We start from the raw sequence: 17,171 nt of genomic DNA on the forward strand, positions 1-17,171 counted from the left end.
GTTTTTCTCCTTTTTTTTTTTGTTTCTATTTTGGACGTGGACGTACTGGTGGAAGGTTAAAGGTGTCTTGTAAGCATTCCCCGCCTTTTTTAATTTGTTTTTAAAAAATAAAAGAAAATAATAGTTTATTTAAAAATTATTTTCAAATTATTTAAAATTCAAGATAACACCCCAAAAAATATTTAAGATAAATCTCAAATGATATATTTAGCAATATTTTTTCATTTAATATAAATATATTATTTTTATTATTAAATTAACTAAGATGATCTCATGTCACTCATTTAATAAACAAATTAAATTAAATTAAATATAATTCATTTAACCAATTAAAATTTTTAAATATATAATAATTGTATTTAAAAATAGTTTAAAAACAAGTTTCAAAAAATATGTTTAAACAGACATATATTTTTTTATTTAAAAAAAATCTAATGAAAACAATATTTATTTATTTTTTTAAAATTATTTTTATTTTATTTTTAAAAATTATTTTCAAAGAATAATGTTCAAACAATCTTATAAATTTTTAAAAATAGTTTTTTATTTTTTTAAAAAAATTATTTTAAAATCATACGTCATGCTCTAAATTTTTCAAAATTTATTTCTGAAACATACATTTTATATATACATATATAGCAATAAGGAAAAAGAAAAAAGTTTGGAAGATTTGGAAACATTATAGGACAGTATTATTTATGGATTGCAGAGGGAAAGATATGATGGCAATGGAAGTAATAATCTGGGGCTAGTATGTGTACTCCGATGAGCAATGCCGATGTGTTCCCAACCCTACCTAATCTCCATGGAACCACTCGACTTGCGCTGTCAGATCCGCTGACATCAATTCATCTTGTCTTCTTCTACGGTCTATATTTCTTTAATTATTTGCGCTACACGAGCACCGTGACATTTCCCATGGATAAAAGTATCTTTCCACGGATCAAGGTACTTCCCACCATATATGGCTTTATACATGACATACACCACCCTCCACGGTTCAATCAGTTCTATTTTGATTATTAAAATCCAAGTCAAATCTATTTAATCAATTTTCAGTATTAAAAATTGAATTAATTGAACTTAAAAGAGAAACCGGGATCGATTCGATCTGATCAAGTTTAACAAAAATAATATCGAAAACAAAAATTAAATTTTCAGATATTTTGGATAAATAGAAGTCCTAATTGACCAAAAAACTTAAACAATACCATTATAATAAATTGATTTATAATAAAAAATATAATGTCTTATATCAAATAATGGAAGAAGTTTTTAGCGCTATATAGTTATAAACTCTTGTTAACTATGTTAACGTGTTTTAAAATCACAAAAAACTCTTTGTGTGTGTGTGTGTGTGTGTGTGTGTGTGTGTGGCTAAATAATAAAAACCTATCTTGACATGATATTTAAAAGTAAAATTGTTTTTAAAAATTTATAGTATTATTTCTTTGTTGTTCTTTAAAAATATACTAAAATAGACCACTTTTTTTTTCATTTTATTTCATTAGATAAATGAATTTCAAATCAAGCCATATTTTATATTAAATTTATTAATGAATTTAATAATTTTAAACTCAATATATATACCAATAATAAAAATAAATAACATAATTAATCATTTAAATTCTTGAATTGATCTCCTAATTTTTAAGAATAATTTGAAATTTAAAATTTAAAAACTGATTAATTAAATATGGAATAAAAAAATTCATACTACATTCCTAATTAAGTATTAAATATATACATAATGACAAACTTGACTCATTTATATTTTAAAAAATTAAATTTTATTTTTATAACTTCATTTAAAATAAAATAGTATTAGCAATTATTAATTTTAAATTATTATTATTATTTATTTTTTATAAAATGAATCAATAATACTTTCATAAGACATTAATATCCATATTTTTTATAATCTTTATAAAAAAATATAATTTATGATTTTATTGTAATATTATTATTCATATTAGATTAATATCTATTCATTTTTAATTTTTTTATTTTTAATAAGACTTAAATTTAAATTTACCTTATATCATACAAATTGAAGTTAAAGGTTTTTTTTATGAAATCAAAATAAAAAATTATTTTAAAAATTAGTTGTTGATTTTTTATATTTTTAAAAAACATTTTTAAAAATAATTTGCATTAGAAATCAAAATACCTCTTATAAGTGAGATTTTATTTTCATTAAAATTATTTTTATTTTTATTTCTATTTTCATTGTCATTTGAATTATCCAAATATAAAAATAAAATAAAAATAAAATATATTTATCCTCTCTTCTTATTCTCTCAACATACCAAACACACCCGAAAGTATTTTCAATAAAATTCCCATCAACAGAAGTGTAGGAATCCTTCCCAAACAGGTTATCCGTGATTTTCTTGGTAAAAGCAGAGACATTTTAACTAAAATCACTCTCAATTCTCAAGTGGACTTTAGACTTTAAGCCGCGGTCATACGATAATGGATGGAGCCGAGGAGCAGGGGATAATTGAGAAAAGAATCTTAGTAAAGCGCTGAGCTCCGACACCAAAAATGTGGCTTCCTGTTCGGTGGCTGCCGGGCTTAAAGCGGCGTGGGTCCCACTCCATACCCTCCCTCATAATAATTTCACCACCTCACCACTCTTATCCCCCTCTCTCTCTCTCTCCATATATATATATATATGTACTGTGTACATATATTTTCTCATATAGAAATTTTAATAATTGTCTCACTCCAATAGTCCCATGTGAGTGTGAGTGAGAATGGTGAGAGTATTAATTAATTAATTAATTAAGTATTAATAGTTTAATAAATATGGGTTTAGTTGTATGGTTTAGAAAAAGAATGATTAGATTCGGGATCAAGAACACTTGGGGAAGATGATTGCAAAAGACATTCTGCATGTGTTCCAGAATCTTACTCTCATCATCTCCTCTATTACTTTCCTTTTACTATATACTAACCAACATCAGCCGCCCACCCCACCCCCCTTTTCTTATTTTATTTTATTCAATTTTTGTTTGGTCCATGTGTCCACACCCACGCGTGGATCGCACGTGACCATTGCAACCCTCTTTACCACCCGTACCAGACAACCTCGACTCGATACGCATAATCCACGTCTATGTCACGAATTATTATTAAATTTTTAGTAGTTATTATTGAAAACAGGTTTTGTTTTTTAGAATAGAATGTTAATTTTTCATAGAATATTGTGCTTTTTTTATTTTATTATTTTTTAGGACAATTTTATGGCGTTTTCAATTATTTTTAATATAATATTTTCGAAAATTTTATACTATGTACAATATATTTACAAAGAATAAGTCTAGAAAAGTATTTTCATATTTGAGTTGTTAAATAAAAATTTGTTTTCAAAGATAATAAAAGACTTTTTTTAAAAAAATGTTTTCAAAAACTATTTTTATAAAATGTTGTCAAATGGATTCACCAAAATTTTTTCATATTTTGAAAATGGAAGCATTTTAATGTGAAAATTTTGGAGAAAATCAAAAGCTTGTTTGATCATGTAATTTAAAAACTGTTTTCTATTTTCGAAAATAAAAAACAATTTTAAAAAATTTCTAACATCGGGTTAGCTATTGTTATTTAAAAATAATTTTTAAAAATAAAGTGAAATAAAGAATAATTTTTGGCATATAAGTAGGACTTGTTTTCATCGGTTCTTAAAAACAAAAAGAAAATGTGAACCAATTTGACCCATGTTTTTTAAACTTATTTTTAATAATTATTTTTAAGCTAAAAAATAAAAATAAAATAAAAAGTAGTTTTTAAAAATAAGTTTCAAAAAATATGGCCAAAGAGCCCACCTTGTTTTAGGAATTATTTAATAACATTTTAAAAACAAATTTTAAGAATGATTCTTAAAAACAACTCTTAATAATTTGTTAAAATATATTTTTTAAGTTATAAAACTATTTTATATTTTAAAAAACAAAAAACAAATTTCAAACAAACCCTAAGTTTTTTTTTTTATTAGATGATGTTAAATACATGCTTCTTTTCTCTCATTACATCTAATTTATTTTAAATAAAAAATTAATTTAATTTAAAAAGAAAAAAGAGGCAAGTGAGCCAGAGCGAGAAAAAGGTTGGTGCATTTAACATTTTTCATTTTATGGTTTTAAATTACAAAACTAACCCTTTGTATTGGGGGCTTAAGGTGAGGTAAGCCCAAACTAGGTTCTCAAGGTCATGTACATAATGGGCCAAGAGTGAGCTAAGGTGCGAGTCGTGCGACTTGATTCTCAAAGACTAAAAATACCAGGGCCTGGGACCTACTGCAAGAGTTCTTTTAGTAGTTCCAATGCAAACAGAATGGGCTACTAAGCTTGGTCCAGCCCAATATCAGTGGATTGAGGCCCATTAAACCTCCAACTCAGCTCAACTCGCCCGAGTTAACAGTGTGCCTCAGAACTCACCCTATGCAAGCTTGGATGCGACACTTAAATTATTTCGTTTGTCCACTGTCATAGTACCTCATCTTTTGGAAATTATTAACAATTTGTTTGGATCTTGAAAACTAGTAAGAATAGGAACACAGAAAAACAAAAATATATTCAAAGAAGAAATTTTAAAATAAAAAATAATAATAATAAAAATTATTTTGAAACTTTTATATTTCCAAAAAAACTTTTTTAGAACAAATTTAATGTATTCTCAACCGAGTATTATGGGAAACCATTAAAAAAATAAAAAATAATGAAAATTTTGTTTTTTTTATGTGACGTGAGATATCAGACATACTATTTTGTAACGACCCATTCGCTATTTACAATATTTTTTTTTTTTAAAAAAAAAGGAATAATTGAAGGTCCAAAAAATAATATATGATGAGAATTATGGGGCATATTTTATATTAGGAGAGAATCGAAGAGGGTGGGGGTGGGGGTGGGGGTCTAGCAGAGGGTGGGGAGCCTATGCTACTGAAATTATACGGACGTGAAAGGGTATGAATGTTGGGTGGTATCTCTGTCTCTGTCGCCTAATAATTTCATGATGGGCAGCCAAAGGTTATGGCCCCTCCTCTTACCTGTTGCCTTTGTCTCCTCATACTTGTTTCCATTCACTCCCCTCTACCAAACCACGATTATTCCCCACTGAAGTGATGGATGTAACCCATCAAGATCTCTCTCTCTCCCCACCTCTCTCTCTCTCTCTCTCTCTCTCTCCCTTGTACCGTATGCACATTGCCCATTATGAACTTTCTAAACCACCCTAACCTGATTAGAAACCAAATCCAAAATAGCAAAATGATAATTGCACTAGAAGGAGAAAGTACAGTTTTAAAAAGATTTTTTTTTATTTAAAAAAAAGCATTAATAGTATATAAACATTTTATTTGAAATTCAAGCCTTCACCTTCTTTGACAAAAGAGTTTATTAAATGCTTGTCTAGAAAGCACCCAGGTATTCTTTAAATTTTTATTTACTACTGTCTAATTTTTATATTAGAAAAGTGTTTTTCCAAACATTAGGAATTACTTCAAAAGGATTCTAATTATGTTAAAATTCTTTTTGGAGAAGTTGGTTAAACAACCATGAAGAATATCCATCCTATTTGAGAGATTTTAAATCCCATGCATGTGGGTAATAGAAATACCGCCCCTCTCTTCTTACCCATATTTTATATTGCCAACAACCACGAGAAAAATTCCCAATTCTTGTTATGTAGTGAACTCCTCTTAATTATGTAAATATATTTTCAATCATTCGACTCTTATATTCTCACAAAGAACAATATCTACGTGAGAGGGAGTCGAGCATTGTGGAAGTATTACACGTCTACTTGGAAATATAAAGTGTATGTAACAAATGCAACTATCCTCCCAAGTATGAGCCCGTTTAGAACTAATCTTCGAAGGGGTAAAAAGCACTTCCCCTATAGCTAAAAGTGCTTTAAATATGATTTCTCTCAAACGAGCTCTAAGTATCAGCTAATACTAGTCAAGTCAGCCTTACCCAAGTGGTCCTTGATTTTGTCTAGGCAACGAAGCAAGAGAACACTTGAAGAAAGCAAGTGAAATAACTCTCGAATGTTTTACTATACAAGCTAGTTCTCAACTTCGAATAAGATCTTAAGATCTTGAGGCCTCCATGGTATTTTCAAACAAATGAGAGTCCCCCCATTTGTAAGGCTTGAGGAAGGTCCTAATATTTTAGCTACTCAACCTGAGATTGTAACATGTTTCTAGATTACTCTATGAAAGCCCTTTCACTTGACTAGGCGAGGAGCTCCATATCTAGTTTTTGTTGATGTGGTCCTCAATTCTACTGCCCAGGTTTGATGCTTCAAGGCACCATGTGGCCTGCGGCTTCACCACCTCTGGTTCCCACTCGTTTCCCTTGACTAACCAAAAGTAAGGGCTTTGTGAATAAGTGGTTGCCCAGAATGCAGCCAGATATGTCACTCTCTTCCTTAATGCCTTTCCTTAGTTGCTTGTCAGAGATGCCGGCAGTATCAACCCCGGTTCCCATTAGAGTTGGAACCATGTGTCTTACATCCTTCTCTTAGATGGCTATAGCCCATACGAAAGCAATCCTCACTTCAACCTTTCCACTCCTGGATCCTATGTGCAGCTCTTCCCCGCAAACTCAAGAGCTTTGCTTGGTGTCTTTAGATTCAAGTAGTACCTTTTTCCATTCAAACAAAGTAGTCAGTAGTGCACCAGTACTGATCATGGAATGCATGGGCTTTCATGTTAATGTTTACTTCCACAGGCGTCAAACCTCCGTCCTGAGGCAACCTGGACCCTAGTTTCCTCCCTCAAGGGAGTTTGTTAGTTGAGAAGATCCATCATGTACCTCCATCCCTTTCTCTCTATCAAGGCACTGAGGACCTTCGTTTTTAGATAATCCTCAGCCAATGTAGAAAATCACATGGGAAGCATTCATCCTTGAATATGAACTTCCTTTCTAATCCTTACACTTACTTGCAAGAGATTTGTTGGTGTCTTTCCTTTACTACCTTTGGCCCATTTTTCTCCTGCATTTGTATCCGGCCATTCTGGAACATCTTCAACCATGGGTAGTCACCTCCCTTGTAGCTTACCATATCATTGGAGCCCTTCTCTTCAATCATTGAAGACATGGGGCTTAGGCGCCTCCACATTTGGGTGCTCCCTACATGACCATAACTTGCTCAGCCATGGCCTCCTTGCACAAGGCCATGTTTAGGTGAACTTCCTCTATGCAGTCCTTAGGATAGCTAACATTCTAATACCTTGGAATGAAGATAATCCCTCACATACCTCATATGTCAAAATCTAGGTCATACAACAAATGCCCTCAAAGCCCCTTGAGTAAACTCCCCAAGGTGATTCCTATTGCACTCCCAACTTCAATAATGCAAGCCTATATTATCATAATTGCATCCCGGGATTTCTCCTCTCTCCTGTCAGGATGGTGCTATTGTCTCTATTGCAAAGTTGTTTGCTACAATTGCCTCTTCTATATCAGAGCTAGACATGCTTACTAGTTTCATGTCTTCCCCAGTGATGAACCTCTAAATAACCTCAACTGTAATATACTAATATCACACGTACTGGATATAGATCTTCCTTCAAAAATCTTGCAGTATGTAGACCATGGGTGAGGCCAGATTTATCCAAGAGCTCATAAATCTTGTCTAGGTAGCAAAAGTAAAACTGAGTCAAAGGAAGACAACACTAGAGAGAAGAAAAAAAAAGGCATAGTAACACTAGAAAGCTTTATTACACAAGCTAGTTATCAATTCCTAAGATCCTAATCTTTTGAGATCTTTGTGTTGTTTTAAACAGGGGTTCATCTTATATGCACCTAGAGAAGGTCATAGTTCTGTAACTTCCACTATTATTATATTATTTTTTGAGGGTATTGCTAGAATATTATTATCATAGGATTTCAGAAGGATCCAAAGCACCCTAAACTCTTCAGCAAAGTTTTGAAGCATTTCATAACTGTTTGAAAAAGGTCCAGAGTGTGGCAAAATTAGGGATTTCTTACTGGGCATTGCATCAACAACCATTCGAAAGCAAAGGGTTCATGGAGGAGCCAAAAACAAATCACCCATGTTTAGGGGGACAAATCATCGTAATAACTGAACTTTCTGGAAACCTGGTTCAGAAGAAAAGAAAAGAAAAAAAACAAATGCATACCTTACCAGAATGTCATACACAAGGTTCAACAAAAATGCATCTACAGTCTGTAAAGGTCTATAGATACACAACCACAAAAGGAAAACAATTTTAGCATTTTGTTGGTGAATACAAATCAATATTCAGATTCATATGCAGCCATGGTTCAATGACCAATGTAGTTTTTTCATACACAGATTGACATGTTATGTATAAACTTGAGATATAATTTTTTGAAGGACAGACACAGTACCAACTTGAACTTCTAAGCAGGAAAATACAGAAACATGACCAAAAGGCAGGATGAGTAAGAGCACAAAAACAATCAGCCACCATGCTATCTTTTTGTTCTTTGCAATCAATAAACCTTCAAATGCCAAGGGTTGAAGAGCCTAGCCATGACTGTGGGTGAAGAATAGATCATGCACATCTAGTGGGATAAGTCATCCCAATGAAAGTATGAATGATATCCCAACTAAAAGTGAGGGAGGGGAAGAAGCTCAAGTCTGCGACCAGCACACTACTCAGACCAGGGGAAATGATGGCCAAAATACTCACTCAAAAGATGCCTGGTCCAGGTTATGTAACAGAGGATTGTATAAATCCCATTTACTAACTCATTCTCCTCATTACTTGAAAACCTCCAGTGAAGAGCTATGAATATATTCCAACTCAATCATTCAACTAGGCCCATCTACAGATCAGAGCATTGTAGTGAAATTCAACAATAAATATATCAGATCCAGATATCAACCTCATACGTAGGGTACCAAAAATGCTAAACCCAAGGGTCATGATGGCTGAGAATCCATGTCTTTCTAGAAGAAACTATAATTATGAGGCTCCCCCAAAGTGAGCCCCCTGAAGTGCCATGAGAGACACACCATGGACCAAGAGAGGATATGTAATTGTGACAAAAAAATCGGTTAAGAAAAGGTTACCACCAAGAGTCAGTACCTAGACAAAATGATGTTAAGATAAATATTTACACAAGGCATTTGCCAAACCATAGTATAGCAATAGTTTAGTATGTCCAATATTCCAGAAAACAAGGCTGCTTGGTGTGAGACTATCCCCATACAGGGAGGTAAATTGTCATGTGGATTTTTTTGCTTTTTTCTCTTTTTGATGAGCAAACAAAAAAGATATATTAACAGCACTTATCAAAAAAAGCATACTAGAGTACTTGGGTCATATACAAGGGCACCAAAGGCAAGATCAAAACGAAGACAAAAAAAAAAAAAAGCAAAAAGCAATAACCCCTCCCTTTACATAACACCCAACCAATCAACTAAGTCTACCATGGACATTGTTGTTTCATTTAAGCCCACCCTCACCCACTCCAAAATAAACATAAGAAAGAGAATTTTAACACTTGATCCCTGTGTTCCACGTAAAAAACGCACAAGGGAACAGCCCTCCATGCTTTCTTTCTTCTCTTCCCCACAAGGTATCCCCACCAATGTAAAAAGGCCGCTTTCACTGAAGCTGGCATCACCCATTCTACCACAGAGAATGAGAAAACTAGCTGCCACAAGATTCTTGTCTTGGTACGGTGAAGCATAAGGTGGTTTGCTAATTCCTCCTCAACTTTACACAAGAAGTATTTGTTCACCAAGGTTCAACCCCTTTTTTTTCAACTGACCTATGGTGAGGATTCTACCCCAAGTTGCTTTCCATGCAAAAAATCTCAATTTCATTGGCACAAATAAAATATTTCGAAAAGGGATGATATTTCCTCAATATCAAAAAGGAGAACAGGAATTTTACTAAAAGCATACCACTCTTCAATTCTAACTTGGCCACCCTATCCCCATCATTCTTGCTTACCCCTTTAATATCTTTCAGAAAGGGATCGTATCTCTTCGACATCAAATAGGATTATAGGGATTTTACTGAAATTTGAACACTCTTCAATTCTAACCTTTGCTACCATATCCCCATCATTCTAGCTTACCCCTTTCTTTTGTAATCTTAAAAGAAATACCTCCATTCTTTCAAGCTCCTAGTTATGTAACAAACTTACAATACAAGGGGTCCAACAACCTCTTCCCCCCAACTACTCTCATACATCCACCGCCCAAGAGTACTTGGTAGTGACCATAGCAAAAAGGGATGGAAAAGAATCACTCAAAGTTGACTCAACACGCCAACCATCCTTTCAAAACTTTATCTACCTTCCATCTCTCACTATGAAACACAATCTACTTTTAACAACATCCGATCCTTTTCTAATTGCTTTCAATCTCCATGCATATCCATTCCCTCAGATGAATTTCATCCCCCTGCTTCTTCCCCAAACTTCCCTACTATAACCTTTTTCCAAAGAGCTCCCCTTTGCATTTCAAACCTCAAATTCCATTTGTCAATTAGGGCCTTTTACCAAGACCTTCGCTTTTCTTCTCCATGAAGACAATTGACCAATTAACATGATGGGGTCTATTTTCTAATGATATCCCCCCATAGGAAGTCTCTTTGAATTTTCTCAAACCTCAAACTCACTTTTCTTGGAATCATGAACCTTACATACAACAAATTGGCAGACTTGACAAAGTATTTTTTACCATGTTTAGTCTCGTTCCTTTAGAAAGATATTGTCTTTTCCACATCGCAAGTCTTCTTTGGAATCCCTCTTCCACTACATTCTCGACTAAGGTTGCTTTGGAACATGCACCTAAAGGGAGTCCTAGATATGTGGTGAGAAGTGCCCCCATCCTACAATCTAGCACCAAAACTAATAACCCTCCTATTAGAATTACCTTGCTTTTTCCTAATTTAATTCTTAGCCAAAGAATTGACACAACCCACATTAGAATCTAGCTTAAGAATGTCAGTTGTTTTTGGCTAGCATCACAAAAGATGAAAGTATCATCCACAAACAAAAGATGAGATACATCCTTCCCTCTTCCACCTCTTCCTCCCACCTTTAACCCTTAGATGAAACCCCTCTCTCCCACCCTCTTCAAAAGGCAACTAAGAGCATCCATGGCCAAGGCAAACAAATAAAAGGAAAAAGGGTCTTCTTGCCTCAAACCCTTTAAGCCTTGCAAAAAAACAATCGGGTTCTCATTTACAAGGACTAAGAATCTAGCCGACGAAATACAACATTTTATCCATTCTAACAGCAATAAGGAAATTTCAACTGACATGATCATAGACTTTTTTTATGTCAAGCTTGCAGAGAACACCACTGGTCAAATTCTTCAGTCTTAAATCTATGGCCTCATTTTCAACAAGGAATGCCTTCAAAGTCTTTCTCCCCTCTACAAAGGCATGTTAAGACATAGACACAACCTTTCCCACAACCTTCTTAATTTTATTAGCCAACACCTTTGCTAAAATCTTACACAAACCTCCCACCAAGCTGATGGGTTTAAAGTCTTTCAACCCTTCTGCTCCAATTTTCTTAAGAATTAACACTATAAACATGGCATTTAGGATTCTTCCAAACGTGTCTTGCTCATAAAACACCCCAACGCTTCATATTCACAAAGTCTCAACAATGTTGCCAAAAAAGCCAAAGTAATGCCGACCAGCCTAGGAATGGCAATAGGACAGGTTTTTTCGGGTACCTGCCTTGCCCCTAATAGGACAGGTTTGAATTTTAATTAAACGGGTTTGGGACGGGTTTGGGATTTTTTTTAAAACCCGAGACAGGTTTGGGTATTGCCTTGTCCCGCCCCGCCCTGTCCCAATTATATATAAAATTAATTTAATTTAATTTTTCTTTTGCTATTTTTAATATACAGATGATAATAAAATACTTTTTAATAAATAAGTTTAAAAAATTATAATAATTTAATTATTTACAAAATATATTTATTTTAATGTAATTAAAAAAAATTAAGTAATTTTTTAAAAAAAAATTAAAAAATTTTCAAAAGATAAAAAATAAACAGGGCAAAGCGAGGTGGGTATGGGAATTTCTCATAGCCGCCCTGCCCTGTTTAATTTTTTAAATGGGATGGGGATGAGAATCATTTTGAATAAACAGGGCGGGGTTGGGATGGGGGCGACCTGTCCTGAACTCACCCCATTGTCATATCTAAACCAGCCTAGGTCGCTTTGCCCCCACACAAACTGGTTAAAGCCAAGAAAACTTGCTCTTCAGAAAAAAAAGATCCTCAAATCTCCTTAAATCACTGCTTCCCAAAGAGCTAAAGGATAGGCCCTCGATACTAGGACACCAATCCCCTAATTAAAATAGAAGGCTTTGGTAGGCATTAGACACCCCTATATCTGGTTGTTCTATTAATCAAAAATCATTGACACTTATTTTGGCCATATGGTATTTTCTCTTTCACGCATTAACCATTTTTTGAAAAGAACTAGTATTTCTATCCCCCTTCTTTTGATCATAGTTCATTGGATTGTTGTTACCAACAAGTTTCTTCCAAATTGGCCCACTTGTTGTAATCATCCAAAGCCTCTTTTCTAGCCTTAGCCTCATCGGCGGATAGGACCCCTTCCCTCTCCTTCACATCCCAAAAACAGATCTGATTCAGGGGCCTTACTTTTCTAATAGAAACATTCCATCATGCAAAATTATACAATATAAGAACTCCTTTGTACCGAGAAAGTGTTGTATACTATAAGCAAGCAGTAATCATGTGTATGGGGTACATCTTGAGCTCACACTGGTTTTATTTGTATAAAAGCCACCTCAACTTACATTCCCATCATTTTCCATCTAAAGCGTGAGGGATACGGGCCTTAGGGCTAATAGAGTGTCAATTGTTTCACTAATAGAATGCGAAAAAAGTTGTAACATAGAAATAAGACCAAACAAAAAATTTCAAATAGCAAACAAAGATTTATAAGGGTTAGAGGAACAAAAACTACATAAGTTGTTCCCATTGGATATCCTGATGAGAATCTCATCTTGATTAAAATTTCAGGCATGTGATAACAAAAAATTTGAATTTTTCAGGATGTCCATTGTAGCACTAAAAACTAGCTTTTTATTTTAAAGGCATTGAATAGATTCTAACACCTAGTTCTCCATTTCAAATTCTCAAGTGGGTGTACACAGGTCCCTTTTTTGAGCAGACCATGGATGATAAGAGTCTGAAGTTCCTTCAGCTGGAAGGTCACAAACAACACATGTAATCTTACAACCCCTTCTCTTTCCTAACCTCATCTCTTCCCATATGAGAGAAACATGCTCTTCCTTGCCCCTCCTAACCCCCAATCTCTCCCACCAAACTAGAAGCATCCTAAGTAGATTAGGTCATCAAACACTTCCACATTTTAAACAATCCCACTCCTCTCCCAGAACCTATCCCAATCGACAAGGTGCAACCCATTGTATTGACTCCATGCCCCTCCAATTTTGCATCAGGCATAAGCAAAAAATGCCTTCCAACTACTTCACCTTCCCCAGATTTTTTTTTTCCTTTGTTTTTTTTTTGCTGATAGGCAAATAAGAAAAATATATTAAAAGCGCTTGCAGAATGGCACAACAGAGTACACACGCAATATGCAAAAAAGGCCATTGGGCAAGCAAAAGAAAAACAAAGAAAAGTTCACTTTCCCCAGCTTTGGTCCCTCCTCTACTCCTTCACTTTTAAATCCCCTTGATAATAGATCCAACAAATGCCATCTGCAAACCCTTCACCTTCATCATCAGCAACCTCACTATCATCAAAGTAATGTTCTCCTTTGCTATTGTGGCTGTGAAGTACATCTACTGTTCTTTTTTCTTTTCTTTTTTTTTATAAGTACATCTACTGTTCTTATTCTTGATCGATTCCAGAATGAAACCTCTTCTCTAACCACCAATTTTACACCATATGGCCCCTAGACAGATCCACCTTCATCAAGACTGGCCCATGAATATCTCCGACTGATATCAATACAACCCATCTTCATTAGCCCCACTGCCCTAGTTCATCTCTTCCTCGTATTCAACAAACTCGAGCTTCCTGCCTTAAATGGCCACTCATTCCACATAAACCGTGCTTTCCCTTCGTCCTTTCCCCTTTTTTATAATGCCCTCAACTTCTCTTTTTCCAACACTAACAAGCAACAAAAAGGCATATTAGACATGTGAAACCCTCTTGTCAAAATCCTCCATGCTTTCCCCCAGTAAATAATATCATGTAGGCAAACTATAGAGCCAAAGTAGACATAGAAAACTCTTTTTCTCTCCTTTAAGACTTCCTTCAATGGATACAAATAAATCCCTGCACATCACAGTCTCACCTCTCAATCCCTGTCAGCAAATAATTCTTTGCTTCCATCACAAAGATATAAGATCTTTTACCTTTCACACTAAAAATCCTCATCATTTCCTCTTAAATCAAGCTTTCTCCTTAACCACCATCAAGATACAAGCCAACTTCTTGACCCACCAGTCTTTGCCCTTCTGGAATAGAAATCACAAGCATCCTCCCATTACTTACGTATTCGTATGATAAATGAAAGCTCTCCGTCACGTCGATTATTCTTCTTGCCACCAAAAGCCTAAATGTATCAACTAACCTTTCCCCAAATTCCCTAGCAGATGTCTACTAACTCTCTAATAACCATCTCCATAGCTACCTCTCTCCATAAAGATTAAATGACAAAAAAAAATCCCCTCCCTTCAACGATTTTAAAAAATAAATAAATAAATAAATAAGAGCACCTGGGACTTCAAATGTTTTGAATCCAACCAACAAAATCTCTTGAATTAGGCTTACATCTGCCATCTCTTCAAGACCTTGTGAGCTACCCTGTGAGCCACCCTGTGATCTCTCCAAATTCTTTAAAGTTAATAGAGATGAATTCACTTGCAAGTGTCCAAACTGTTGATTGACACTTACAAGCATAAAAAAGTATCATCGATTGATTCAGGTATGAATATCAAAATATGAAGCATTGAAAACATGTATACATGAACATATATAGCAGAGTAAACAAAAGCAATTCTATGATCATGTCAGATTATGGACAAAAAAATTTACCCCGAAAGGTTCTTTTAAAGAAAATATCATTCTTAAACTACAAGCATAAAGACAATAAAACAACATAATCTGAGAACCCAAAAGGCAGAGTTCTAAAAACAAGTAACATGACTTCGAAAATTCATGGACTACAAACCGCCTAGGGAACCTCTTGTCAGGCCGCATACATATATGTATATACATGCAAAACGGGCCACGTGAAATTGAGAGGCCAGTTGTAGAAGCCACATTGTACATCTACCTGATAGTGACAAATTTGTTGGTACCATGTTTTGCCCAGTGAGTCCTCAAATCGATTGGATTAGAAAAGTTGTAACCTTCAGCAGCGAGTTTCTCCAAGACCTTCTTAAATGCTCCCAAGCTCATTTTTCTCCCAGCTATCCTTGCACCACGCCTTTTAGTACTCATTGGCAGAGGGTATATAGACATACCTGTGGTACAGCAAGCAGATTGCCACCCACCAGAGCCCCACCGATAACACTGCTGAGGAACTCCTGTGCATGAGCATACTGGAATCGGAATGCCAGAAATATCCATATCTATCCCATTTATGACCACTTCGGTATTTTTCTTCCCAGGCTTTGCTCGTTGAACAGAAGGACTACTCTCATCCTTTGGCACCTTAGGGGCCCGCTTAGGCTTCTTTGCTTTGGGGGATTTTTGGGTTTTTCCACCAGCTCTTTTCTTCAAAGGACCATTATCCTTCTCAACACCAGCCTCTTCTTCAACTTGGGCCACCATTTCATCCTTTGTAGAATCAGGTTGCTGGAGCATTTGCATTGGATGAGCCCTAGAGGGTTCAGCTAAAACAGAGAAATTGGGATTTCCAGGTAACACATTGAGAAATTTTTCTCTCTGGTTAATCCAAGCATTCCTCATGTACTCCATGGGGATCGGCAAGGCTTGTGAAACCCCACAATCCCTCTGGTGAAATGCCCCATTGGTACTAGCCAAGATGGCTGAATTGCGGGCACCGATAAGAGGTTTATCGGGCACAGTGGACATAAGCTGTAGGCCAAGGTGCCCCTTAAGGTTTGATGCTGCTGGTTCATAGTAACCCCAATTACGCATATTCAAACCACCGTCTCCATCCATTATAACTCAAAACTGAGCAATAATCTAATAACTAATACACAATCTTAATCTAATTCAACACCACCATTGTGGTCCTCTCACCAACTCCTACAAAAGCACACAGACAATGAATGACTGAATTAAAAACAAAAACAAAAAAAAAAACCAAATAAATCATCAGCACACCACATATTGAAACTGTAAAAAGCCACATACGAAAAGAAACCCACACCAGACCCACTCAAACAAATAAAGCAGTTTTTAAAAAAATAAGAATCGAATCGAAAATATGGCATCAACCCAACATACAAATTCAAAACTTTAATTTTTCTTTGTCATTTTCTCACATTTTATCAGCAACCAAACGTGCTTTGACACCAGATCCCTGCGTCAAAAGGAAGAAAAAAAAACAAGTCAGATCTCCAAACAAGGCTTTCATGCATGCACAAGAATCAGAGAATGGAAATCAAAAGGGAATGAAAATGAAGAACCCAGGAAAGATCCCAGATAGAGAATCAGAGATTTTGGGAGAGATTAGATCAACTTACTTGAAAGATTTCAGGAAAGAGCTGGTTAGGGTTCTTGAGAGTCTTGAAACATAAATGAAATAATCCACACGATAGGCTCAACAGTATATGCGTTTCTTTTTTCTTTTTTTCTTTTTTTATTTATTTATTAGTTTATTATTATTATTGGTATTTTTATCTATTAAAATAATATTCCTTGGTGGCAAGTGGTAACAAAGAGGACATCAAAAATTAAAAGAGTTTGAAAATATATAAATTTTCGCTTGTGTCTTGGGCTTGGGCTCGTTTAACCATGTGCTGCTTATTTTTAAAAATTATTTTTAAGGCAGAGACTAAAAAATATTTTTTTATTATTCTATAAAAACAAGGATGTTTTGGTATGTTGTTTTTAAAAATCATTTTTTTATTTTGGTTTTTGTAAAAATATTGTAAATTTAATTTATATAATATCATTTAAATTTAATTAAAATCTGATTGAAAATAAAAATAGTT

The 17,171-nt window shown here is 34.5% G+C and overlaps 1 protein-coding gene across 2 annotated transcripts; it reads right to left on the reverse strand.

The window, feature by feature from the left end:
- Positions 1-15,027: 15,027 nt before the first annotated feature.
- Positions 15,028-16,771, reverse strand: LOC117905194 (protein BASIC PENTACYSTEINE2-like). 2 transcript variants are annotated; one of them, XM_034818135.1, is made up of 3 exons: positions 16,701-16,771; positions 16,500-16,537; positions 15,028-16,260 (listed from the first exon to the last, which is right to left on the reverse strand). In XM_034818135.1, the coding sequence occupies exon 3, from the start codon at positions 16,171-16,173 to the stop codon at positions 15,316-15,318; it is 858 nt and encodes a 285-aa protein (XP_034674026.1). In that variant the 5' UTR covers positions 16,174-16,260; positions 16,500-16,537; positions 16,701-16,771; the 3' UTR covers positions 15,028-15,315. The 2 variants fall into 2 exon arrangements, with proteins under 2 accessions (XP_034674026.1, XP_034674027.1); XM_034818136.1 differs by having other exon boundaries at positions 16,462-16,537; positions 16,701-16,733.
- Positions 16,772-17,171: the final 400 nt, after the last annotated feature.

Source organism: Vitis riparia, chromosome 17, assembly GCF_004353265.1.
Source record: "Vitis riparia cultivar Riparia Gloire de Montpellier isolate 1030 chromosome 17, EGFV_Vit.rip_1.0, whole genome shotgun sequence".
NCBI classification, from domain to species: Eukaryota; Viridiplantae; Streptophyta; class Magnoliopsida; order Vitales; family Vitaceae; genus Vitis; species Vitis riparia.

Coding starts and splice junctions, on each gene's coding strand:
- LOC117905194 (XM_034818135.1), bottom strand. CDS start 16,173: ATGGATGGAGACGGTGGTTTGAATATGCGTAATTGGGGTTACTATGAA.